This window comes from Pelecanus crispus, chromosome 29 (assembly GCF_030463565.1).
Source record: "Pelecanus crispus isolate bPelCri1 chromosome 29, bPelCri1.pri, whole genome shotgun sequence".
Taxonomy (NCBI): domain Eukaryota; kingdom Metazoa; phylum Chordata; class Aves; order Pelecaniformes; family Pelecanidae; genus Pelecanus; species Pelecanus crispus.
Window position 1 is genome coordinate 346,185 of NC_134671.1, and position 24,253 is coordinate 370,437.

At 51.1% G+C, this 24,253-nt stretch overlaps 3 protein-coding genes across 3 annotated transcripts in view; all 3 read right to left on the reverse strand.

Annotated features, from left to right (window-relative positions):
- LOC104027533 (uncharacterized) overlaps nt 1–24,253 on the reverse strand; it is a 347,867-nt gene that overhangs the window by 94,580 nt on the left and 229,034 nt on the right.
- Nucleotides 1,288–7,834, reverse strand: LOC104036209 (E3 ubiquitin-protein ligase TRIM39). Its single transcript, XM_009489744.2, has 7 exons — nt 6,486–7,834; nt 5,311–5,403; nt 4,283–4,513; nt 4,014–4,036; nt 3,573–3,688; nt 2,914–2,943; nt 1,288–2,407 (listed from the first exon to the last, which is right to left on the reverse strand). Exons 1-7 carry the CDS (start codon nt 6,993–6,995, stop codon nt 1,812–1,814), a joined length of 1,599 nt encoding a protein of 532 aa, XP_009488019.2. The 5' UTR covers nt 6,996–7,834; the 3' UTR covers nt 1,288–1,811.
- LOC104030801 (zinc finger protein RFP) lies at nt 14,648–22,560 on the reverse strand. The gene is made up of 8 exons (XM_009482618.2): nt 22,475–22,560; nt 21,254–21,672; nt 19,573–19,668; nt 17,998–18,228; nt 16,821–16,843; nt 16,311–16,426; nt 15,597–15,629; nt 14,648–15,276 (listed from the first exon to the last, which is right to left on the reverse strand). Exons 2-8 carry the CDS (start codon nt 21,668–21,670, stop codon nt 14,756–14,758), a joined length of 1,437 nt encoding a protein of 478 aa, XP_009480893.2. The 5' UTR covers nt 21,671–21,672; nt 22,475–22,560; the 3' UTR covers nt 14,648–14,755.

Here is a 24,253-nt window from a genome sequence, read left to right on the forward strand (position 1 = left end):
CCTGGGAGAGAGATGGATGGGGATCAGAGACATGGAGGGAACTTGTGGCCCTGAACGAGTCAGAAAAACATCAATCTCTACCTCCAAGGAAAGCACCGAGTCTTACTGGGGTTTTGTGTCTTGTGTTTCTCAGCAGGTGCCTCTGAGAGGAGCGTGGTGGGACCACAATGGCTTGGGGCCCTCCAACAACCCACAAATGTGTCCTTGCAGAACAGCTCAAGAGCTTTTTCCCCTGATTCACCCACGTTTTCTTTTCTGGTCCTTCCTGCACTGACAGCCTGCCTATTCGTATTCTGCTCTGCCTTTCCCAGCTGGGCTTGAATCGGTGTCAGGACACGGACCCAACATACAAGGTGACACATAGGATCACACTCTTCCCTGTCAGAGATGTGGCAAAGGGAAAGGGGATGAGATGGGAGAAAGAGCAAAAAATACTCAAGGCTTTTTGCACAAGTCTTTCCCAGTAGCCCTGATTGCTCTTTTTTAATAAATCCTCATGCTTGAGCTCCTGCAGCGATTGCAGGTTGGCTTTGCAGAAAGCAGACGTCTATCCTGCGGTGGCATCCCCCGTGCTTCCCAACTGATGGGACCAAGCGACAGCGATGCACCGGGCTGAGGAGCGTGGATGGAGGGGAGACGTGACAGCGTGACAAAAAGCAGCACCAAAATACCAGCTGTCCCTCAGTGGGACCCATGGGGATGGTGAGATGGGGCTCCATCACAGGCGGTCCATTCATATCTTGTCTGTTATTCTGAGCCCAACATCACCCGCTCCCTCCCACTCTCGCTTCTGCTTCCTCTTCTCGGTTCTATAATCAATAACGTGTATTTATTTCAGCGATGCCTCTTCCTCTTTCAGGTTTCCTCTGAAGAAAATCAGCAGATTTTGAGGGAATCAATGCAGGTGAGTTAGGCGAAAACACCAGAACTTGTATTCCACCTATCGACTCCACCTGCTTTTATAGTCAAGGAATATCTAACCAGCCTAGCTACAGGAGCCTCTGGTACAATTTAGCCCATCTTGTCCCTCCTGAACAGCCAACAGGGAGAAACAGGCTTTTCTTGGGAGTTATCCAGGAAGCTGGACGTGTATAATGGTGTGGAAAATTGCATTCCACGTGGGTTTGTTTCCCTTCACTGCCTGCAAAGGGGGCTTGAATGACTGGAGGTCCACCACGTGAAGGTGGAAAGGTAAGCAAGGCGTCCCCATCCTGTGCAGCTTTTCTTAATCTTGCTGACCCAAAAGCTAAGAAATCCAGAATAATACATCCATAGCAAGGCAGAAAGTGGAGAGGGCAAAACAAAATGTTCTTTTACTTAAAATGAATATCAGAAATGCAGACAGAGACAGAGACCAGCTCCCCAAACCAAGCCAGTTTGTAGTGAAAGGCCACCTCCCTTGGCAGAGCAGACTCTGGATCTGCCTTGCAATTGATGTCAGAAAGAAAACGCTTTGGAAAGAGATAGAAACAGGAGGATTCAGCCTGTTAAAGGCAAAATAAATTTAAAAAGACCACACGTTTGAAAGTCCTGAGTGCTCTCCATCCTTGATCGACCCCTCGATGTTCCCTTCCTTCTGATGAGCTGACTCCATCGCCTCATCCCGGCTGATCCTTTCTCCTCACTGCTTCCTGCCAGTGTCCCATCTCCCCATCCTTGCTGTACGGGTGCCATCCCAAAGCTCCCGATGGAGATGGACACGGGAGAGGAGCAGCAAGTTCTCTCGGTGAGATGCTCTGAGCAACCACAGCAAACAGCTGGCATATCAGGCAGGAGGTGTCCCTTTCGTTAAGGTCTGATTGACGGCTATCTCAAGCACAGATTCGGAGGGGACACCTGAATCCTACCCAGTCCAGAGGGGACATCAGCTGCCTGGTCACTGACTGGTCCTCTGAGGGTGGGGTTTGGGTGATTTCTTGCAAACGAGCCCCTATCCCCATCTTGAACCAGGGGTAGACCCTCTCCCCGTTGAACAAGGCTCTGGTATAAACCAAGATGGAAGCATCATCATCTGCGCTGAAAAATGCCACCCGCCCTCCTTCGTAGTCCAAGGAGACCCGTATCCTCCTGGGAAGTGGGTTCAGGCGCAGGTTGGCACGGGGGGATGTGAGAGAGTGATAAGCCTCCAGTGCCCAGACCCCCTCCTTGGGGGTGAGGCTTATGGGTCCCTTCCTCTTGATGGATGCTCGGGCCACCCCCAGGGCCCAGACACCCCCCTGCCCCACTTCCACCTCCCAGAAATGCCTCCCCGAGATGAAGCCCTCGCAGCCCAGCACGCAGGGTTCAAAGTCAAATCTCTCTGGGTTGTCCGGGAGGTCCTGCTGCATCAGCTGGCCCGTGGCTTGTTTTCGGTCCTCGGAGAGGTGAAGGTTGGGGTGAGCCGTGGTGGGGTCCAGGGTCACGTTGGCTGCAGGACAAGGGAGAACCAGAGTATTGCAGGTAGGGCTTGGCCCCAGGAGAGGCTGGAGATGTTTCTTTTCCTCCCAGCATCTGGGAGCAGCCCCGCTCTCCTGCTTTTCCCAGCTCTGGGTGCTTCATGGGGGGCATGGGCAGGTCTGGGGCTGGCACTAGCCTTGGGGTCCCCCAGCAGAGATGCCCCTGGGTGGAAGGAGAAGGGGGAGAGGACAAAGCATGGAGCAGAGGAGGCATGGGGAGGGGATGGTGGGAAACGCGTGGGGAGGGAAGGGGAAGCGCAAATGCTTTTCTCAGGTGTTCTTTTCCCTTGGGTCCCAGAGGGGCATTGGGCTTTGTCAGGACCATATCTCAGCCCCTGGATACGCCAGGATCATCAACATCAGGATACCATCACCCTTCCCTTCCTCTCCCTGGGGGATTGCATTGATTTTTTTTCCTATGGGGATATCTTCCACAAACCAAAAACCCAGTCTCTCCCACCCACTACCATCGACTTACTTGGCTCTTGCAATTTAAACATCAGGCTGTCTAAAGAGGAGAGAGATTTCACGGTATCAGGTTTATGTGTCGGACAAACCGGCTGCAGCTTAGCTTTATCACGCAGGCTGGGGAGGCAACACAGCTAACGGGAGACTTGGGAGGGGAAATATCGAGGGTGTGAGGGCTTGGCCTGGTGCAAAGGCTCTGGGTTGGCTTGCTCTGGTGCAGGTATTGATGCTGCGATAGCTCTACAACTCTCCCAAAGCCAGGGGAGATGAACCTCCTGGCCAAGCTAAACTCCTCTCCAAGAGACACTGCAACAGATTTCTCCCCCTGGTGCAGCATCCCCTCCCTGGCTTGGTACCCACATGAACTTTCATTTTCCCACCAGCTTGGAAGTGATGGGAACAACCACAGCAGCAGCTCTGTTTGAATTTGCTTTTCACATGGGAGAGGAGACTCCTTTGCTGAGCTTGTTTTTCTCTCCTCTCCACTTCCCAACTATTTTTGCCCCAGGAAAAACTGTCAATGTCCTTCCGTGGTTAAAACTTTCAGCTGTATTTATTTACAACAGTTACGAGGTGGGTTTTGCATTAGCAGCCAGCACACAAGAACCCAGTTTCTCCCAGATATCAGGCACGCAAGGCAACGTACCCTCTCCTAACCATGCTCAGTACCTTGGCATTGCCTCAGCATGCCTCTCACGAGGACGTTTCTCTGAACAAAGTCCTCAAGTCTTCTTTCCAGATCAGAGGAAATCTCCACCGGAGGGTCGAACTTCATCATCTCACAACTGCAAAGAGGGCAAAAAACATGTGTGATATATTTGATTGCTCATTTTGTTCTCATTAAATAATCCAGAAGAAGCTATGGGATGGGCTGAGGATACTTATCCAGGAGCAAATAAAATCCCCCTTTTCCCTGCCCTGCTTCTTCGTAGTTTGTTTCCCCCAGGCAGTCGCTGAACGGACGTTTCTGAATGCAAAGCACCATTGTGGGGAGCTGAGCTATCGACTGCATCCATCGGGTTTGAAACCCCGACCTCAGGATTTACCCAGGTGGCATCCAGACCTCTCCAAGCATCAGAGCGTGGGGAAAGTGAGAAGGAACCACGTTACCTATTCAAGAGTCTTCTGATGCCCTAAATGAGGGAAGAGAGAGGAGAGACAGTTGGGGAAGAGGAACAACACGTGTTGTCTTCTAACAAAAGTTACATATTTTTATGGCAATGCAGTAGCGAAGGCGGCCCTTAAGCATGTGATGATCCCACCTGCAGCAATGCTGGAAGACACCAGGGAGTTCCCATGGGGCTGAATTTGTGCTCCCAGGTCTCAGGCTTTGCTCCATCCCTCCTTTCCCCACCAGCTCTGATGCTTTGGGCTCTCACCTGCAGGAATTGGCTTGGCGGCTGCTGGAACTTCCCCTCCATCTCCCAGATCAGGGTGTCGAGGTGAGACATCTCCTCCAAGACCTTTGCCATTGCTTCCTCCTGGACCCTGGTGATGGCCCGGTCCAGGTCTGCCAGCTGGGTCAGGAGGAGGCGCTCTTGGTCCTTCAAAAATTGATGCAATCGCTCGAATTCACACACTATCTTCTTCCCTTCACTTTTGGTTTTCTCCTGCCAGGATCAGAGATGAGGGCATAGGGGATGAAAGAGGGGCAGGAGACCTCCCCATGCAGCAAAAGGTATGGCGCAACCTCTCTACAACTCTAGCACCTGAAATACTGGCAAAAACTTCCTTCGTGGCTTATTTTTGCATCACTCCAGTTTCTGTTAGTGTCACATCTCTGAGGCTGACAAAAGTCTGTTGGGCTGGAACAACCCCAGACCTTTGCAGAAGGAATCACAGTAGCCTCAGGATAAGCCCTGCAAGATGGGCAGGAGATGATGGGGGGGCTACAGAAAAATCCCACCATGCCCAAGAAAAACAGATTAGTGCTTCAAGGTCACCAGGTTGGTCTTGGAATACCATGGCCTCAGTGATATTCGGTCAATACAAGGGTGAATTTAACAGCAAACCATCTTGCTGGGAATTTAGGTAGTAGCAGGGAATTTAGGAGGCTTAGCCTGGAAGCAGAACCAAAAGATACAACCTCAACTGGGCTCTAGAAGAGGGAGATTCATAGAGTTTAGGGGGAAAAAAAAAACCTTCCAGCCCATCTCTCTACACCAGGCTGGGGGCCATCTGCCCCCACCGGCTCCCTGGCAGAGGAGGTGCAATGTTATCTCCCCAGTGCAGGCTCCAGCTGATGCGAAACCCCAGTTGGATAAACACAGGGTTGGCCGGTGCCCAGAGCAAACGGCACAACACTCTGCAAACCAAACGTGCAAGATCTGGTCTCAAAATACCCCAGCAGTGCTGGGGTGGGTGGAGAGACCCACGGTCCCCCAGGATCGTGCTGGAGGGCACCTACCAGGTACAGGCTCTTCCTTACTCCATTTTTTCTGCTTTCCAGGTATTTTTCTCTCTCCTCCCTTAAAGCCTGTAGGCAGCCTTGGATTTTTTCCTGAGGAAAAAGAAAAGATGTTCCTGGAGGAGCTGAGAAAAATCTTTTTTCTCTACTAAAATTACTTCTGCCCTCCCCTTAGATGCGAGAGGCTTTGCCTAAACACTGGCTCCTCTGCAAGGAGCAAAGCTGGAAGAGGAAAGTCCAAAACCAACCTACGATCTTCTGAAGATCTGTGCAAAGAAAATGCAACCTGCAAGCGCGGGGAAAAATTCTGCAGAAGAGCAAAACACCAACAGCAATCAATAGCCCATGTCCAGGGAAGCGTGTAAGGGCAAGATAAGCGCGTCGTGAGATTTCCCTCAAAAACACTCACAGCCTCGAGAAATGGGTGTCTCGGGGAAAAATATCTCTTTTTTTAATAACCCCCCATGGATTTATTTAGCGTGCCTTTATATAAGTGCTTTTTGAACCCGCAGAAACCTTCAGCATCAGCAACATCTTGCAGCAAGGAGTTCCTCCTAACGCTGCACAATGTTGCACTGCGTTTGCACAAGCTCTGCCAAGTGCTCGACTTTTTGGTGAGAAAGATGATGAGAAACAGGTTTGGATCAGCAGGAAAACAGAAAAGGAGCAGAGAAGGGGAAGAGAGAGGAAAAACTTATTTCTCTGTATTTGAAACTAAAGAAACCGTGAATAGGAGAACAAATATGCAAAATTGCCCTCAATAACTGGTGTAACCATGTTTAAAAAAAAAAAAAGGAATTCTTGGGCATTTTTACATGTTTTGCATATTTATGATTGTCAGTATTTCAGTATAGTTGAGTCAATAGCAAAGTTCAAAGAGGAAAAAGGCTAACAGGATATTTTTTTTAATTTCTCCCAAGCTGTTGGCAAAGATGAATAAATTGAAGCGAGGGGGCGGGGGGAAGAGCCCTGATAGGAACACTGTGAAAAACAAACGTCCATGCAATAAAATGCAAACAGGAAGCACGTGGGTAAGTGACACCCAAAGATCCCCCTTCGCAGCTGCGCCACGGAGGTGCGCGGAGAGCGGATGCACCTGAGCGGCTGCACTTTGCCCCTGGGAAGGGTTTTTTTTCCGTGAGGTGGGGAGGTGCAAGCACATCCCCGGGCTTTACCTTATATTCCTGGGCAGCTTCTTCAATGGGGACCACAGCATGGAAGCGGTGAGCCCGGGACCTGTCGCACACCACGCAGATGGGCTGCTGGTCCTCCTTGCAGAAGAGCTTCAGAGCCTCCTCGTGCTGCCTGCACAAGTTCTCCCATCTCTCTGCTCCTCCTCCTGCCTGCAGGCTCAGCTGCCTGGCGATTTCAGCGATATTTGCCAGCTCCCTGCTGGGACGGAAACTCTTCTGCGAAGCCGTCTGCCTGCACTGCGGGCAGGAGAAATACGCCTCCAGCCCTTCCCAGCAGCGGGTGATGCATACCCGGCAGAAGTTGTGGCCGCAGTGGATGGAGACGGGGTCTTGGAAATAACCCAGGCAGATGGAGCAGGAGGCTTCGCTGTACAGGTTTTCCGCCGAGCTCTGTGTAGCCATGGCTCTTCCCAGCCTACCTCTGGGATAGGATAAAATGAGCTTCGCTTTGCAGGAAGAAGAGGAGGACGTTCCTTCTTCTGGCTCGGACATTTTTCTCGTTGCAAATGGGGGGAATCAACCCCCAGCCTTAAAGCCACGAAATGGCGGCACGGGAGGCTCGAAGAGGAGCAAGAAGAGGGCGAGCAGGCGCGACGCTTCCTCCTCGCCTCCTGCCAGCCTCCCACTGGTTTCGGTTCAGTTGACTTTCCGAGCCAGATGTGAGTTAGCAGATAGGAGCCTGGAGGGCAGGGCTGCTCTTCAGTGGGACCAGGGCAGACTGGAGAAGTGGTTGGGGAGAAATCTCATGAAACTCAGGGTGGGATTCCCTCTTGCACCAGGACCAACCATGGAACAGGACTTTGGGGTCTGGGGAGGGGGGTGACAAGTTGTCCATGAGTCAGCGGTGGGACCATGCACCAAAGATATCAATCCCATACGGGGCTGCGTTAGCAAGAGTGGCGAGGGGAGGGATTGCTCCCCTCCATCAGCACGTGTGAGGCCATAGCTGGGTACTGGGACCAGTTTGGGGCTTCCCAGTACAAGGCAGACAGCAACAGGCCACTAAACTGAAGGCTGTATTTTTACTGTATTTTTTTTTATTTAATATGCTGGATTGCTTGGGCACGTGTTTGGTTTGCTTACTTGTTAAAGGAAGTTTGAAGTCCAATACGCCTCAAGGAAAGAGAAAAATGTGAGGGGCAGAAAGAAAAATTGGTCTGATTCTGGATTTCTGCAAAAATCAGGAGTCAGGAACAAGCTTGGGGGAACGTAGAGAAACTTGAGGAGGGGGAGGAGGAAAACAGGGCTACACGTATGAAATTCACCCATGCACAGAGGGGCTGCTGCAAAGAAAACGAATACAACAACGCATTGGAGCACATCTGCGATGAGGAGCACGGGAGAGCAGCAAGACGCTATCTCCACGTAGTTAATGTGAAATACGTGTGACCCAATGCAACAGGCAACAGCGGCAGCAGGCAGGCAATATCAGACTAACACTTGCTGCTCATTTGCAATCTCGTTATTGGAGCTTGAAAAAAAAAATCCCTCATTCAACAACCGGGATGCATTTCTTTCACGTGGCTTCACTCCATCCCTCCCCACCAAGAAGCACGATAACATTTTCCTTTCTGGACCTGCGCATGGTACCTTGAAATTTCTCCACAGCCTCCTTGATGACTGCGGTTTTCTCTGTGAAATCATAGAATTTCTTTCCCACCTCAGGGGAAATATCAAGTGGCTGCGAGAACATTTCCCTCTCGCACCTGGAAGGAAAGAGGGGACGTATTTACGCCTGGTTGTAGTTGGCTGCTCAACGTTTTATCAGCAGTCAGTGGGGAGAATTAGCGGAGGGAAGATGATGGATGTGCACCGTATCGCACATCTTAGACAGCAAATTACACGACATGATCACACATCACCCTTGTAGATGTTTATTGATTTGCTGCAGCTGTGAAAGGACGAGGTGGTTGTGTCAGGGTCCTAATGGGAATTAACATCCCTGAGCAGGCCCACCTGGGACCCCCACGCCCCCACCCATGGCCCAGGGGCTCTATTTGAGCTCAGCCCTGAAGCATTTGGCCCTTTTGCAAGCTGCTCTGGAGGAGAACGCGTGCATGGCTGCAGACCCTGCAGATCCACCCCGTGGGCTGCCTTCTTGGCTTGCCCCCAGCCCTGCCTTCTGCCCATGGACCTGCCTGATGCTCTGAGCTGCTCTTCCCAGCCCTGCTTGGGTCTCCTTGCTTGGGTACATGGAATGGGGCTATGGCTGGTGGTGTCTCCACTCCCTGTAAGGTTGTGTGCAGTTCTCTCTACAACTCCCTGAAAAGAAGGTGTAGTGAGGTGGGTGTTGGGCTCTTCTCCCAAGTAACAAGCGATAGGACGAGAGGAAATGGGCTCAGGCTGCGCCAGGGGAGGTTTAGGTTGGATATTGGGAGAAATTTCTTCACGGAAAGGGTGGTCAAGCATTGGAACAGGCTGCCCAGGGAGGTGGTGGAGTCCCCATCCCTGGAAGTGTTCAAAAAACGGGTAGAGGTGGCACTTGGGACATGGTTTAGTGGGCATGGGGGTGTTGGGCTGATGGTTGGAATGATGATCTTAGAGCTCCTTTCCAACCTTAATGATTCCTAGTTTTTACTTTCATCAAAAACTAATCCAGCCACCAAGCCAGGAAACATGAAATTATTCCTCTCCCCTTAACTGGTTTAGTGGTGGACTTGGTAGTGTTGGGTTATCGGTTGGACTGGATGCTCTTCAAGGTCTTTTCTAACCTAAATGATTCTATGATTCTTGCTGCACCTTGACAACTTGTTCCAGGATGATGCTCATTTTTGTTACGCTGACCTATTTCTTCAGCGTCGGCTTAAGAGTCTTCCCCAACATGCCTCCACCAGATGTTCACTGTGAGAGTGCAGGAACCTGTGCCCTTTGGAAATGGAGCCCTGGCCTCCTAGTTCAGCTCATTTGGGTGCCTGAGCTGTCGGTGCCAGTACGTGTATGAATTTATCATTAATTAAGTAGAGAGGAAGGGCCCTCCTTCCAAACCCCAGTGTCCTCAGTCAAGTCCAAAGGCTATATTGCAGATGGGTCAACCTGTCCCTACATGATTTCTCCCAGTATCCTGCCACAAAGCTGCTCTATTGTGGTGAAATTTTGATATGTGAAGGACCACATACCTGCTCAAGGTGGTTTTGATGTCCTAGATGAGAGAGAAAAAAAGACGTAGTGACCTGGAATACCTCCCCTTGGAGTACCAGGGTCCCACTGCAATGAAGTCTGTCTTTTACCATGTTGGGGTACAAAACTGAGAGCTGGAGACCAAGCTGGTGCTCAACCAGTCCCTTCACAGCAATTTTGGGAAGTTTGGGGGTCTCACCTTCACAGTTCACAGCCTGGGTGCTGGTATATCCTCTCCATCTCCTCAGTCAGTGTGCCCAGGCTTGCAGTCTCCTCCAAAAGCCTGGTGAGGATTTCTTCATGTGCCTTCATTAACTCTGTGTCCAGCTGGGCCAGCAAAAAGGACTCCTGCTCCTCCAGGAACTTGTGCAGCTGCTTATGTTTGGTCACAATTTTCTGCTTTTCAGCTTTTGTCCTCTTCTACCAAGGGCAAGCCAAAGCAGGTAAAGGAGAGAGCTGGATAAGAGCATCATGAGTCAATGGTGGGTCGTGCATTAGTGGGATCCACCAAAAAGATGCATTTGGGGAAGATATAAACCCACTCTCCCTTCCCCACACCCCTTGAGCATCACCCACCCATGGGAGAGAGGAAGAGGAGATGTTCCTCCTTTTTTTCCCTCATCCTCTGCCAAGGAAAACTGATGGGCACCTACAGGGTAGTCCTGGACTCTGTCTTCTCTGTCCTCCATGGAAGACTGAAGTGCCTCTTGCTCTAATTTCAGAAGCTGTAGTTGGGTCTGAATTTGTTCCTGAGAGGAAAGAAATAATTCCCTTGTTTAATGGAATCGTTGGCTGGCATCGGAGGTAGGCTCTTTGCTATTGCAACACCAGCGGTGCTTTCTGGTCCACAGCTGGCTTGAAACCCATTCTGGGTCTTTCTAGCTTCTCTATTGCAGGAAGAAACCGATTTCAGGTTGGCCTGAGCTGCCTGCAGAGGCATCAGTGCTGGAAAGTACCTCGTGAGGGGTGAAGCCAAGAGGGGGAAAAAAATAAAAAGCTCGATGCAAAATTAGAGCGGGCTTCATTCCAGATTGCAAGCAGGCCAGCTGAAGAGCTTTCACATCTAACACCAGCTGGTCCGCAGCAGCAGGAGACAGCTGGGTCTGGCACCTGCATCTGCTGCTGATGCAAGAAAGTTTCAGTCTCTGGAGGATGGCATTTTGCTGTGAGCGTGGCCGTTTAGCTGGGAGAAATAACACCTTCAACTGAAAAATGTTTTTTTTTCTTAGATTAGTCTCAGTAATTGATGTAAAGCTTTTAGAATTAAAAATATATATATATATAAAAATAAGGAGCTGAGGGTAAAGATCGGGGAGGATGAGAGTCAACTTCTTTGGAAATTCAGTCACGGTTGCAATCTTGTGGATTTTGGCATAACTCATGCTCAGCAGAAACAATGGGGAACTCTTGACTGCTCTTGAAGTAAGTGTTGGGAAAGTTTTGTGACACCCATGACTGTTTCAAAGCTATTAACCTCCCTTTTTTTTTTTTTTTTTTTTAAACCAAGGTCAGGGAGATTTCAGGGAGCTGTGGGGTAGGAGAAGGGCTGAGGATTTTTTTTTTTTTCTCCTCTCCTCCCCTACTGGTCTTCAGCATAGCTGATCTTGATAAGGGACCCACATCCTGGAGGAGAGAGCCATTTATGGCTGCTGGATAAACAAACCCTCATGAGGCTCAGTAAACGCCTTGGCGTTGCAAATCGTGAGGTTAAAAGGTTACACGGGGATCGTGGTGGTGAGGAATCATATGCATGTTTCTCACTCGTCCCCAAGCCTCTGCTCCTGGCTGAACCCTGGGGGAGATGAGCCCTTGGTTCTCAAGAGTGTGGTGCTCCCACATCCACGTCTTCCTCAGGACAGGGAATGCCACCTCAAGAGTTGGTATCAAGAGACAAGGATGGGTGAGTCCACAGGTGGTTTATCCCACAGCCCAAAGGCTATACAGGTATCTGCACCCATCAAGAGCAGCAACAGCAGGAACTTCTGGCCCTTTGTGCATCAATGTGGCCAAAAACCCCTCAGTACAAACTCTTGGGCGGCCTCATCCATGGGAACCACAGAATGGTTACGGTGCACCTTGGACCTGTCGCACACCACGCAGATAAGCCTTTCCTCATCTTTGCAGAAGAGCTTCAGGGCTTCCTGGTGCTCCTTGCACAAGTTCTCCCATCCTTCCACCTCTGTGACTGGTGGCAGGTTCAAGCTCTTGGCTCCTTCAATGATGTTGGCCAACTCCCGGTTGGGTCAGAGGCTCTGCTGGGGCACCATCTCCCTGCACCGGGGGCAGGAGAAGTTGGTGGTCAATCCTTCCCAGTTCTGAGCAACGCACGCCGGGCAAAAGCTATACCTGCAGAGGATGGACACGGGGTCCTGGAAAAGTTCCAGGCAGACAGAGCAGGAGGCTTCATCTTTGAGGCTCTCCACAGACCTTCTGGCTGCCATGGAGAGTGACCAAGTTTGTTTCACTTTTGAATTATCAGGAAGGAGAGAGGTTTCTCCTCCTGATTCTAAGCAATGGGTTAAACCAATTGCAGGGCTTTAGGCAATATATTTATTTATATCACTCTGCCGGTGCTGGGAAGTAGCAGTTAGACAGCTGGGGAGGAAAAGAATTGGAGATGCCCATCCTATTTTTAGCCTTTCCCAAAGGCACTGGGATTTTTCAGTGTCCAAAGCCTGTCCTTTGAATCACTGGAGACCTGTGGATTTGGTGGCTCAACAGCAGCTAGAACAGGAGCTTCACACCCTGCTAGCACCTAAGAGAGGTTGTGGTGCAGCTGGGGTGGGAGACAACCACTGGCTGAAAAATGCCTCTGAGATATCAGGAGTGACAGGACCTGGCCAGGGCTTGGGAAGGACCTCAGCACCCTCCAGGACACCATCTGTAGAGCTGTTTGGGAGGACTGTAACATCTCTTGGGTGACCCTAAGGGTTCAAATGTACAGCTCGCTGCAGGGCAGGGCCTTCCTGGCTCTCAGAAGAAATTTTTGCCACTCCTGACCCCTGGGACTTCAGCTTTGCCCTTGGGGTAAGGTGGGACATCAGACTAACACCCTACAAAGACTGCTATGGATCAAAGATGCTCACTGTCCCTGGAGATTGCTGGTGCCTCCAAGACCTTGCAAGGTCCCAGCAGGCTTCTCTGATCTGCAGCGACATAGCTGAGAGTCTGGACTTGATGCTTTTCCTTCCTTTTCCTGCTCTTTCAATGTCCTTACTTTCAAAAATTGTTGTTCTTTCTTTCCAGCACCATTCCTTTGCCATTTCCTTTTAACCGGTTTCCAGTGCAGCTGGTTTTCAGGCACAGAAGCAGGAAGAGTCATTGCTATTCCCTCTCATCCCCACTGTGATGAAGCAAGAAAGGCTTCGTTAAGTGTTTTCGTTTGAGCTTTACAAGAAACAGGTCAAGAGAAGGTAGCAATGCCACCAGGGTTTGCCATGCTGGTAGCAGCACACCACCATTTTCCCAGTTCCTCTCTAACAAGAAAGACAAAACAGCCCTTGAAATATAGAAAGACACTTTAATACGGTCATTTTGCATATAAAAACATTATATAAAATTGCATGCTAAGCTTCCTGACCCAAATGTATATATATAAATTGCAAAAAGGCAGAGTTCAAGCTCTTTCTGTTCATCTTCACTCCTCCAACCTCTGATTTCTCCCACCCCACAACTCGGAGAAATGCAGCTGAAATCCACGGGGTTCAACACTGTAGTGGGTTTGTGCGGCAAGGTTTTGGTAGCGGGGGGCTACGGGGGGGGCTTCTGAGAAGCTGCTGGAAGCTTCCCCTATGTCTGATAGAGCCAATGCAGCCGGCTCAAAGATGGACCTGCTGCTGGCCAAGGCTGAGCCCATCAGTGATGGTGGTAGCGCCTCTGGGATAATGTATTAAAGGGGGGGAAAAAAAAAAAGCCCAGGACACCAACAGCAGCTGGAGCAAGGAGTGAGAATATGCGAGAGGAAGGACTCTGCAGACGCCAAGGTCAGTGCAGGAGGAGGGGAGGAGGTGCTCCAGGCACGGAGCAGAGATTGCCCTGCACCCGGGGAGGAGCCCACGCCGGAGCAGGTGGGTGCCCGGAGGAGGCTGGGACCCCCTGGGAAGGACCCAGGCTGGAGCAGTTTGTGGAGGACTGTCTGCCGTGGGAGGGACCCGCGCTGGAGCAGGGGAGGAGGGTGAGGAGTCCTCCCCTGAGGAGGAAGAGCAGCAGAGATGGGTGATGAACTGACCCCAGCCCCCATTCCCGTCCCCCTGCACCGCTGGGCGGGAGAGAAACTGGGGAGTGAAGCTGAGCCTGGGAAGAAGGGAGGGGTGGGGGGAAGGTGCTTTAAGATTTGGCCTCATTTCTCATTACCCTACCCGGTTTCTATTGGCAATAAATTAAACTGATTTTCCCCAAGTCGAGTCTCTTTTGCCCATGACAGTAATTGCTGAGCGATCTCCCTGTCCTTATCTCAACCCACGAGCTTTTTGTTATATTTTGTCTCCCCTGTCCAGTTGAGGAGGGCAATGACAGAGTGGCTTTGGTGGGCACCTGGCATCCAACCAGGGTCAACCCACCACAAGCACCAAAGCCTTAAAAATGTGAATGTTCTTGCCAATACTGTGAGGCTTTTGGCTCGTAGGTCGTCTTGGTGGGAAAGCAGCAGATATTACACTTAATCCAGTGGTATCCTCTTTTCCTTTCTACTAACTAATCCAGGAACCAGAGCCAGCATCTTCAGCCCCGCAGAAACATCACTGTTGAATGTCAACAGTCAACATTGTTGGATGTCAAGGTAAGAAAAAACTGGAAAGGATGGGAGAGGAGTAGAAGGGATTAAAGCAGTGAAATCGGTGTTCTGGGGGCTGTTGCACACATTATAGGCTTCATTTTCCTGCTTGTCCCAGGGTGATATTCCCTAGCAAAATCTTGGAGAGTACCCAAATGCTAAAAAAATCCAGAGGTCTGTCCAAGGTGATCCCTTCTCAATCTGCTGCTCTTGAAAGCCCCATGAGAATGAGATTCAAAGTGGACGCCAGGACTCATTTGCTCCACTTTATTCTTTGCCATCCATAGAGTCGCAGTTTGGTTTCCTGGATCAAACCAAAGGCTTGTCCAGAGCGTGTAATGTCCATCTTGCTGCCCATGCTGTCTCAGGGAGCCAGCTGGATCCTGGACTCCCAAACCCAGAAGAAAGGCAGGATTTTCTCTCCGTTGAAAGAAGTTGGAGGAAAAGCAAAAGCCAAGGTCTTGTTATCGGCATCAAAGAAAGCCACGTGTCCCTTCTCGTAATCCAGAGAGACCCGGATAGTCCTTGGCCTCCCATTCAGAGGCTGAACTGTCTCGAAGGAGGTGAAAGCTTGAAACCTGTCCCCACAGATGGGGGAGAGCCCAACAGCCCAAATCCCCTGGGAAGGGTCGAGGTTAATCCAACCCTTCCTCCACACAGAGTCTCTGGCCACCCCCACAGCCCAAAATCCCGTGCTCCCCAGCTGCACTTCCCAGTAGTGCCTCCCCACCACGAAGCCTTCGCAACCCAACACGGAGCAGTAGGTATCAAATCTCTGGGGATTGCTGGGCAAATTCTGGGGCGTTTCATCCCACCTCACGCTCCTCCGGTCCTCGGACAGGATGAGGTGGGGGTTTGCTGTGTCTGGATCCAGAGTCACGTTTGCTGATGGGAAGGAAAGCACGAGAGAAGAAAAACAGCACGTCAGAGGGAAGGTGATGGATATTTCTCTCCATCTGCACCCTCCTGTTTCTTTCCAGGGTTGAAATCTTGGCCTGACTAAAGCTGCTTGGTAAAGGCTTTCTCCATGAAATATGTCATACAGATCTACTTAAAGGCTCTAGTGATTTTTAATTCCAGTCAAAGGGGAATAGAAACTCATCTTGCCAACCCGCCAGGAAAGTGTGAATTCCCTGCTTTTGCTGTCTTTTCTCGCTTGGGTCCCCTTTTTCACCCCCGTATACCTCCAGTCTCCGGTGACTTACCCCATTGCACATCCAGTTCAACTGGGAGACTCTCTGGAAGGACAGAGGAGGAGAGAAGTGCTGTTAGTTTGCTTATGGGGGAGAGGGAGTGTATTAGAAATGGGTAAATATGAGGAGGTGCGCTTCTCCCCTTGCAAAACAAACAAAATCACCAGGTGAACAAGTCCAGCTCATGGACAGATGGACTTTCAAACCCAGTGTGACCAGCTTTACGAGGATATTTCTTTAAATCAGAGTTGACTGCACAAATTACTAATGGGAGATCAGAGGAGGGAATGGGACAGTTATGTGAACATGGAGAAGGGTCTCAAAATAGCTGATTCAGGGCTTATCTATGTATATACCACCATCCGTTTGCAGTGCATTGACTTTTCATGCCGACTCTCTCGTGGATGGCTAGATGTTACCTACAGCCCAGCTGGTTTAAATAGGACTGGAACCAAGATTTTGATTCATTTCCTTCGTATGGCTAAAGGGAGAAGCTTGCTCTAGTCCTTCACATCACTCAAGCATTCGGACGCGTGTGCAAATATGCCTGGGAACGCAGTTACCCCCCCCCCCCCCCCCCCCCCCCTTTTCCAGCTCCAGCCCTAGATAGGAGGGTTATTGAGTCATCGTTAGCATTTCTTAGCCGGGGCTTTATGCTGGTAACTGGCTAGTGTCCACTCCTTTCCAGCTGCGGAAGTGCATTTAGATTTTCCCCTTCCTTTATACCTTTGAATTTCCTCAGGGCTTCGTTCAGAACGATGTTTTTCTGAGATAAATCCTTCAGTCTCTTTTCCATTCTGGGAAACTCCTCTGTCAGTTGCTGGCAAGTCCTTGCTTCACACCTGGAAGGGGAAGACTTTTTGTATTCCTTCTGTGCTGAACGAGTTACGTAGAAACCCTGCTTAGAAAAGCTGTCGGGTGAGCTTGTTTCTCCCCAAGCATGAGGTTGAGTCAGTTGAGATACTGCTGGGCATACCAGTGGTCCCAGTGTCCTTGTGGAGGACACACGCTTGCTCTGGACCTCCTCAGTGGTGGATATTGGCTTCCTCCAGCTGAACGGAGGAGGTGGTGGGCACGTGATCTCACCTCAGGGCCATCTTCTCCCCAGCTTCTTCCTCACCCTGAGCACTGGGGACCCTGGTAGAGAGGACAACCCCTCCTGCTCCCCCATTCCTGTCCATTGTGTGACACTGTGTGGGGGACAACCATCCCCTCTAGAAAGGGTGAGGCACGTACCTGGTCAAGACACTCCTGGCATCCTAAAGGAGAGAGAAGATGGGAATTAAACTTTGCGCGATCTTCAGGCCCGTTTATATCTCTTATCTCCCTCAGCTGTTGTTTGCTAGCACGCTTTGCTCAATTTGGGCTTTCTTGTGCCAGCACAGAGCAAGATCAGGGACCTCTTGTACTCTTACAGTGGCCCATTTTGTCCCTGGCTAGAAGAAATGCTCAGCTACAGCTGGTAGAATATCATGTCCACTTCCAAAAACTGCTTCTGCTTGTGTTCTGCCTGACATGATCTCTTGGGGAGGGAAAGTGTGGTCCTGTGCTGAGTAGCCTCGCCCTGGACTTAAACCAGGATTCTTTTATTAGCTCTTGTCCTGCAAGATGTGCATCAATCTCCCTTGCTTCAGCTGGGGTTGGGGGGGAAACAGTTGGTGGATGCTTCCAAGATGCTGAATAACTAATTCTGGGGTCCTCCTCCTCATGGGTTGGATATGACAATACAAGAAAGACATTGAGGTGCTGGAGCGTGTCCAGAGAAGGGCAACGGAGCTGGGGAAGGGTCTGGAGCACAGGGCTGGTGGGGAGCAGCTGAGGGAGCTGGGGGTGTTCAGCCTGGAGAAGAGGAGGCTGAGGGGAGACCTCATCGCTCTCTACAACTCCCTGAAAGGAGGGGGCAGGGAGGGGGGTGTTGGGCTCTGCTCCCAAGTAGTTAGCGATAGGACGAGAGGAAATGGGCTCAAGCTGCGCCAGGGGAGGGTTAGGTTGGAAATTAGGAAAAATTTCTTCACGGAAAGGGTGGTCAAGCATTGGAACAGGCTGCCCAGAGAGGTGGTGGAGTCCCCATCCCTGGAAGTGTTCAAAAAACGGGCAGAGGTGGCACTTGGGGACATGGTTCAGTCTGGTCTACCCTTGATTGGTTTAGTGTGGACTTGGTAGTGTAGGTTAATGGTTGGACTGGATGATCTTAAAGGGCTTTTCCAACCTAAACAATTCTATGATTCTATGACATAGCATAGCTCATTAATGGTGACATGCAATGTACCATATCGCTTCTTCATGAAACGAGCATCTACATAAAGTACTCAAAATGCCAAGGCAAAGAGATTGGGGGGAGGGGGAAGAGACCACCACCTCAATGGCACATTCAGAGCATTGCAAACTCCATTGCCCGACTCCTCGCTCTCACCTGCAGGGATTTATTCTCTGGCTGTGGGCTCATCCCTTCCAGCTCCTGGATGAGGCTGCCCAGGTGGGACATCTCCACGGAGATCTTCCTATCGTTCTCGGTCTGGGTCTGCACTATCTGCTTCTCCACATCCTCCAGCCACATTAGAAGGAGACGTTTCTGCTCATCCTGGAACTGGTGCAGCTGCTTAAACACCGACATGATTTTCCACCTCTCGTCCCTTGTCTGCTGCTGCGAAGGAACAGATGGGGAGGGATGAGAACAGAGGAAATCTGAGACCTACAAAACCTGGTTAAATAAAACAGGAGCAAGGACTGGGCTTTGGCCCTGAGGCCAGTCTAAGTCCGTAGCACATGGCTCTGGGTCCCCTTTAAGCTTTATGCGATGTGATACCCTGCGGAGTCATAAAATACTTTTGGCCTTTTTGGGGCGTTGTTTTTATTTTTCAGCTCGAGAAACATGAGGGCAGTGTTGCTTCATGTTTTTCCCACAGCCTGGAGGAGACCAGGCATTGCATGCAGGCATCTGCGAGTGTTTGATGGGACAAATCCTGCTGGGATAGTGTTTGAGGACACGGGGGCGAGAGGAGGATTCAGTGGCAAGATCCCGTGGAGGCTGTTGGAAATGGTCCCCGGCACGGGGAATTGCCCAAAAGTCCCAGTTATTGGCACTGAGAGCAGTAGGTGGATGGGACAGGACTGAATCCAGGCCCAGGACTGCGGCACGAGCGACCAGCAGCACGCTTGTAGTGTTTTCCTTCCGTCCTCACTTTATTTAGCAGAAAAGCCATCACCCGTCTCTGCTCACCTTCACCCCGGCAGCCTTCCCCGTTCTCATGAAGCTGCAATGAAACATGTCATGCTTTCTGCTTCTGCTTTTGAGGAAATCACCATCTCTCACTTCCTTAGAGCTACGGATCCATCCCCCAACCTCTGGTAGCCCAAAGCAGGGCTGGGAGGCGGTGGAAGCATCTGGTGTGGTGCGCTCCCTGAGGGAGATGTGTCCGCATCTGGATGCTCAGATGCCACGAGAGCCACTACCCTCCCTGGGACCCAGACAGCCACGCAGCAGTAGAAAAGCCCCATCAAGGTCCCAGCTGGACGCAAGGACCCCCATGGACCTCACGCTTGGTGTGGCTGAGCCATCTCCAGGGCTGGAGGGTAGGAAGCAGCTCCCGGGGCGCAGCAGTCTGCGGCGAAGACGGAGAGGTCTGAAGCATCATCCCTCCGGAGCACCATCCCACCGCCCCGTCGTGCAAATCTGCCCGGCAGGACCCCCGCGCCCCTCTCCTCTGACTGAAACGTGGCTCAGCCAAGCTGCAAGCGCCTCCCTTCAGCCCTTTGGAAACCACCGCGCCCTCCACGAGCGTTTTGTGGCCGCCGATTTCCCCTCGGGAAACAGCGGCGTTTTCATTCGCGGGTGCCTCACCGAGGTGGAGCAAATGCGAGAGAGATGGGCCCATCTGGGTGGAACAGCTGGAGGCGTTTTCCTCCTCGCTGCAAATTTAGGTGCCAATCCGACGTCTTTTAACCCGCAGAAGACCCCTCCATGCATACAGCAGCAACGAGAACCTACCAGATACTTCTGGCTTCTCTTCTCCCCGGTCAGTTTTAATCCTTGGAGCCTTTCTCTTTCATCCTTGAGGCTCTTCAGTTTGCTTTGGATTTGCTCCTGGGCATAAAAACAGTAATAATATTAATCTGCAAGTTGCTGGGGAGAGGGATGCACGGCTGCAGTGTTGCTCTCGCTAATTCCTGGTGTGTTTGAGCATGAGACCGCCAGAACTTGGAAATATTTAAATATTCTTTATTCTGTTGCCCCTCTTCACCCCAGGCCTTTTCTAGGAAGCATCTTGTGGATGAAGAGTCAAATTTAATATTGCAGCCTCATTTACACCCCTGTTCTGGTCTTTGCCAGTTTCTTCTCCCAGTGTATTTGCTGCCAGTTATTTTCTGCGTTCACCGTAATCTGTTCTGCCTTGGTTGGCTTATTTTATCCCCTCGTGAGCACAACATCTTTTTTTTTTTTTTTTTTTAACCCTTAATCAGGTCCCCCAAATTGCTGCAACTTCCCGTCATCTGCAGAATCAGCGTTTCTGCACAAACTTGTCACCTTCAGCTCCTTCTGCAGTCCGAGGAATAATATGAATAATATCCCCGGAGTTTGTTTTTAGGAGGAGATGAGTGGCACCTTAGAAATTCCTGGTTTTTAACATCTGCTCCTAGAAGAACCTCCCATGACAAATGCTGATGGACGTTTGCAATGCACGCATCCCACCCTCTTATTTTTCATGAGCTTATTTTCTCTCTCCTGCCCCTCACTTCTTCTTTCCCTCCCTCCTTGTTTCGGGGTTAATGCGTAACTATTGTCACCTTTCACCTCCCCAATTCCCAGTCATTTCTTCCCCTGTGGGCAGGATTAAATGGCACCGAGCTTCCTCTGCACCAGCACTGACTGCTCCTCCTCCTCCTCCTCCTCCTCCTGACCCCATCGTCCCTCAAGGGAATGAAAAATGCCTCCCAGCATTGTCACGGTTATCCTGAGATAGTTGCTCAGAAAGAAATTCCTTCAGGGTAAGATTTACAGTGGCAAGGACAACTCAGCGGGGATTTCCAAGGTAATTCTTGCACAAAACTTAGCAGCGAGAGCCCTGCCTGTGCACAATGAGCGAACGTGGGGTCCGGCTCTGCTAATTTGGATGTTTTCTATGAGCTACTGGCCGCAGCTTCCTTTGTGGTTCCTGGGGAGGGTGGCAGCAAAGAAGGTGGTGGCTTTTTATAAAGGGATCCAAGCTGACAAGGTCACCCTGAAGAAGCTTAAATTGAAATCCCACTTGGGAGGTCACGGTGAAAATCAGGCTTAAATCAATTCGTGCCGTCTCGGGGTGACCCTAAGAATGGATTTTGCTGGTGGGCTGGGTCTGACCCAGCACCCTGGAGTCTCTGCTTGCCCCTGCACGCCCCCAAGCCCAGCTGTGCCCCTCACCCTGCATCTGGGCGCCTGCAGAGTGGGGTGGCTGCATCACACCCAGGCAGGGCTGGAGCTAAGGCAGCGATGCAAAGCAACGCCAGCCAGATGACCGACCAGCTCAGCCCAACCTGCTACATCCCAGCTCTTGGGAAATCCTGCACGACATCCTTCCCCATATGCTTGGGAAGGTGGAGAAGCCGCTGGCTAGTGGACCTCAGCCTCTGATGGGCCAAAAAAACCCCAACCCTGAAACGCGAGAGCAAAGCACCGCGCTGTAATTTCTTACTTTGCACTCCTGGGCAGCTTCTTCAATGGGGGCGACGGTGTGAGCGCGGTGAGCGTGCGAGCGGTCGCACACCACGCAGATGGCCGTCCGGTCCTCCTGGCAGAAGAGCTTGAGCGGCTCCTGATGCTTCGGGCACAGGCTGCCCGCTCCGACCGCGTACCCTTCCCGTGAGCTCAGCTTCTTGGCGATCTCCACCAGGTTCCTCAGCTCACGGTTTGGTCTAAATTTTCTTTTCTGGGCAATTCCTCGGCATTGGGGGCAAGCGAACCTTCGGTCCGATTTTCCTGAGCATCGTGTGATGCAGTCCCGGCAGAAGCTGTGACCACAGTTGATGGACACCGGGTCGCTGAAATAATCCAGGCAGATGGAGCAAGATGCTTCTTTCTGCAGGCTCTCCAGAGGGTCACGATCGGCCATGGCTGAAGAAGAATGACACGATTACTTTGGCTTCGATGATTTTTTTTTTTTCTTTTTCTTTCGGCGGCAGCTGGGAGTTTCCTTCTCGATTAGCGTTTGCTATCTGAACTGGGAGTTCTTGTTTGAAAAGTGCAGCCTCATAACGGATGTAGAAGGAAGGAGGGGGCGGAGAAAGGGGAATTTCAGGCTGTTTTCTGCGCAAAATACAGTATTGCAACACCCCTCTGAAACCTGAGTCACTCCAAAAGGAGTTTCAAGATCTTCAAAAGTTTGCTGCTGAAGAGAGAAGAGGGAAAAGAAGTTCCTCATCCTGACCTGTGACCTCCAAGTCCCAAATAATGAGTTGACAGCAGGGAGCCTGTGGCAGAAAGAACAGCTTATGGACGCCACCGCTCTCTCCTTCCCCCTCACCAGCATCTCTGCGCAGCCAAAACACAAAATTGCGGGGGGTGGTGGGAAAAAACCTTTCCTCCCTCTTTTTCCCAGGTGTTTCTGAGCCCAGCTTCAGGAAGAGCCAGGGGGTTGATCGGTAATACCCGAGCTCAGCGCTGCTGCTGCTGGATGCTCCGTATTGCAGAGCTCAGCATCCTCACCGCTCATTTAGGAGGTGATCCCAGCCCTCAGGAGCGCAGGATCCTCCCACGTAACCACCGGGACCGGGAATAAACCCAGTCTGAGGGATCTCCAGGTCAAACCCTGCCCCTGCTGAATCAGCTCGGCGTGTATTTTAATTTTCCGCCAGGGAGAATCAACCAAATCAGGTTACAGCCCTACGATATGGTACATTTGTGCGTTGTCATGTACCTCTTTCCTTCCTCCACGCGCGCTCAAGCCGAGGAATCGCTGGTTTAATCGCAAGTGAGGAATCTAAGCTTTGCTTTCTTCTTGGCCACCTCTGCAGCTACAACTCTGGCCGCGCAGGGCGCCTGCAGGTCCCGAGCTGCAAGAAGTGACTCGAATGGAGGAAATGAATCATGCAGCACCAAAAAAAAAGAGATGAGACAAGTGCTTCAGACGTCCTCGGCGAGATAAGTCAGGGCGCGCTCGGAGGGTCACCACGGTTGTTCCCTGCCCCGAGGTCAGGCACCCAGGATTGGACCCATCCTGGAAGGATTTCGGTCGAGATGCTCTTATAGACCCCTCTGTGCTCTCCGCCGGCAAGTTTTCCAGCTGGGGGAAGGGCTTTTCCCATGTCAAAAATACTCCCGCCTGCGTGTTTGGGCATGGGATCTGCATTCCCTGGTAGCAGATAAAGCTCGCGCCCGCCCACGTGCTGTTGCCCACCGATGCGAGCGCTGATCCCAACCCTCAGCATCCTCCGGCGCGCCTCCGACCTGCCAATCCAACGATCCCGCTTCCTTCAGCCAAAGCTTTGGGGAAATAGGAATTAACTCCAGGCTGACGACAGGCTCGTGCGCAGCTCAACCCTCGGCAAACCCGCCCAGCCGGGCGCCGGGTTTCGATGCTCGGCGTTGAATTATCAGCAGGTCCACGGTCCCCTCGTTTGCTGTACGAGAGTTTCCAAATCCCGCTCCGTCCAGATTTAAAATCTCCATTTTTCTCCTCCCCGCAAGGGAAGGAACTCAACGTACCGCAAAGCCACGATGGTTATTTTTTAGGTGATGAACAACCCGGCTATTTTTTCCAGTAAATTGCAGGAAATGGTGGTACGCTGACCAGGCTCTAAATTCACCGCTACCTCCCTCCCTCCCCCTTTCTAAGATGAGCAAACCTGACCTCTTTTTCCAGCAGCTTCCCCGCCGTCCTCCACCGCTTCTGACATCACCTCGGCCAACTCCCTGACCCCGTGGCTCATTGCCACTAATTCAGGACGATTTGAAAACCTCTAATTCAGCCGAGAAGATGCTGATGTCCTTTTTTTTTCCTCCGCTGCGGCCGTAATTTCGGTACCCCGGTGCGGTACCTGTGGCTATTATACGCGGTACTGATCAGTCTACCTAGGGATGAGTTAACTACAAGATCACAGCAAGCCCTTTTCATGAAGGCTAAAATAAAATAAAACGTTCTTTTCCCATTTCTCACGAGCATGGTGACAATTCGGCCTCAGTTCAAGCTCTTTGGGGTCTCTCCAAGATAGCGTGGGATTTTTTTTTTTTTAATATCATCTGCAGAGCTGCGATGATGCTGCAGCTCTTGCTTTCCTCGGGCTTTGACTTCGCGCATCGATGTGAGCTCTTCTGCCTTAGGACTTCTCTAAATTCAGAGGGGAAAAAAAAAAATATATATATACACGCCTCCAAAAACCAGAGGGGAAGATGAAGCAAAACAAAAGGACAAATAAAAACAAGGAAATGAATGTGGGGGGGGGGGGGAAAGTGACAGTGAGGGGAATTTGTGTTGCGATCCTCCTTTCTGCTTCAAAAAGGGAATAAGAAATGGGCTGTGGCGGGGCCCCAGTTCCCTGCGTGATGTGAACGGGGCTTGGAAAGTTCATATAAAGGGAAAATGACGGAAGAAGGGCTGTGACTGAAACACAGAAAGGAGAAATGACGGAAGGGCTGTGATTAAAACATAGACAGGAGAAATGATGGAAGGGCTGGGATTAAAACATGTAGAAAGGAG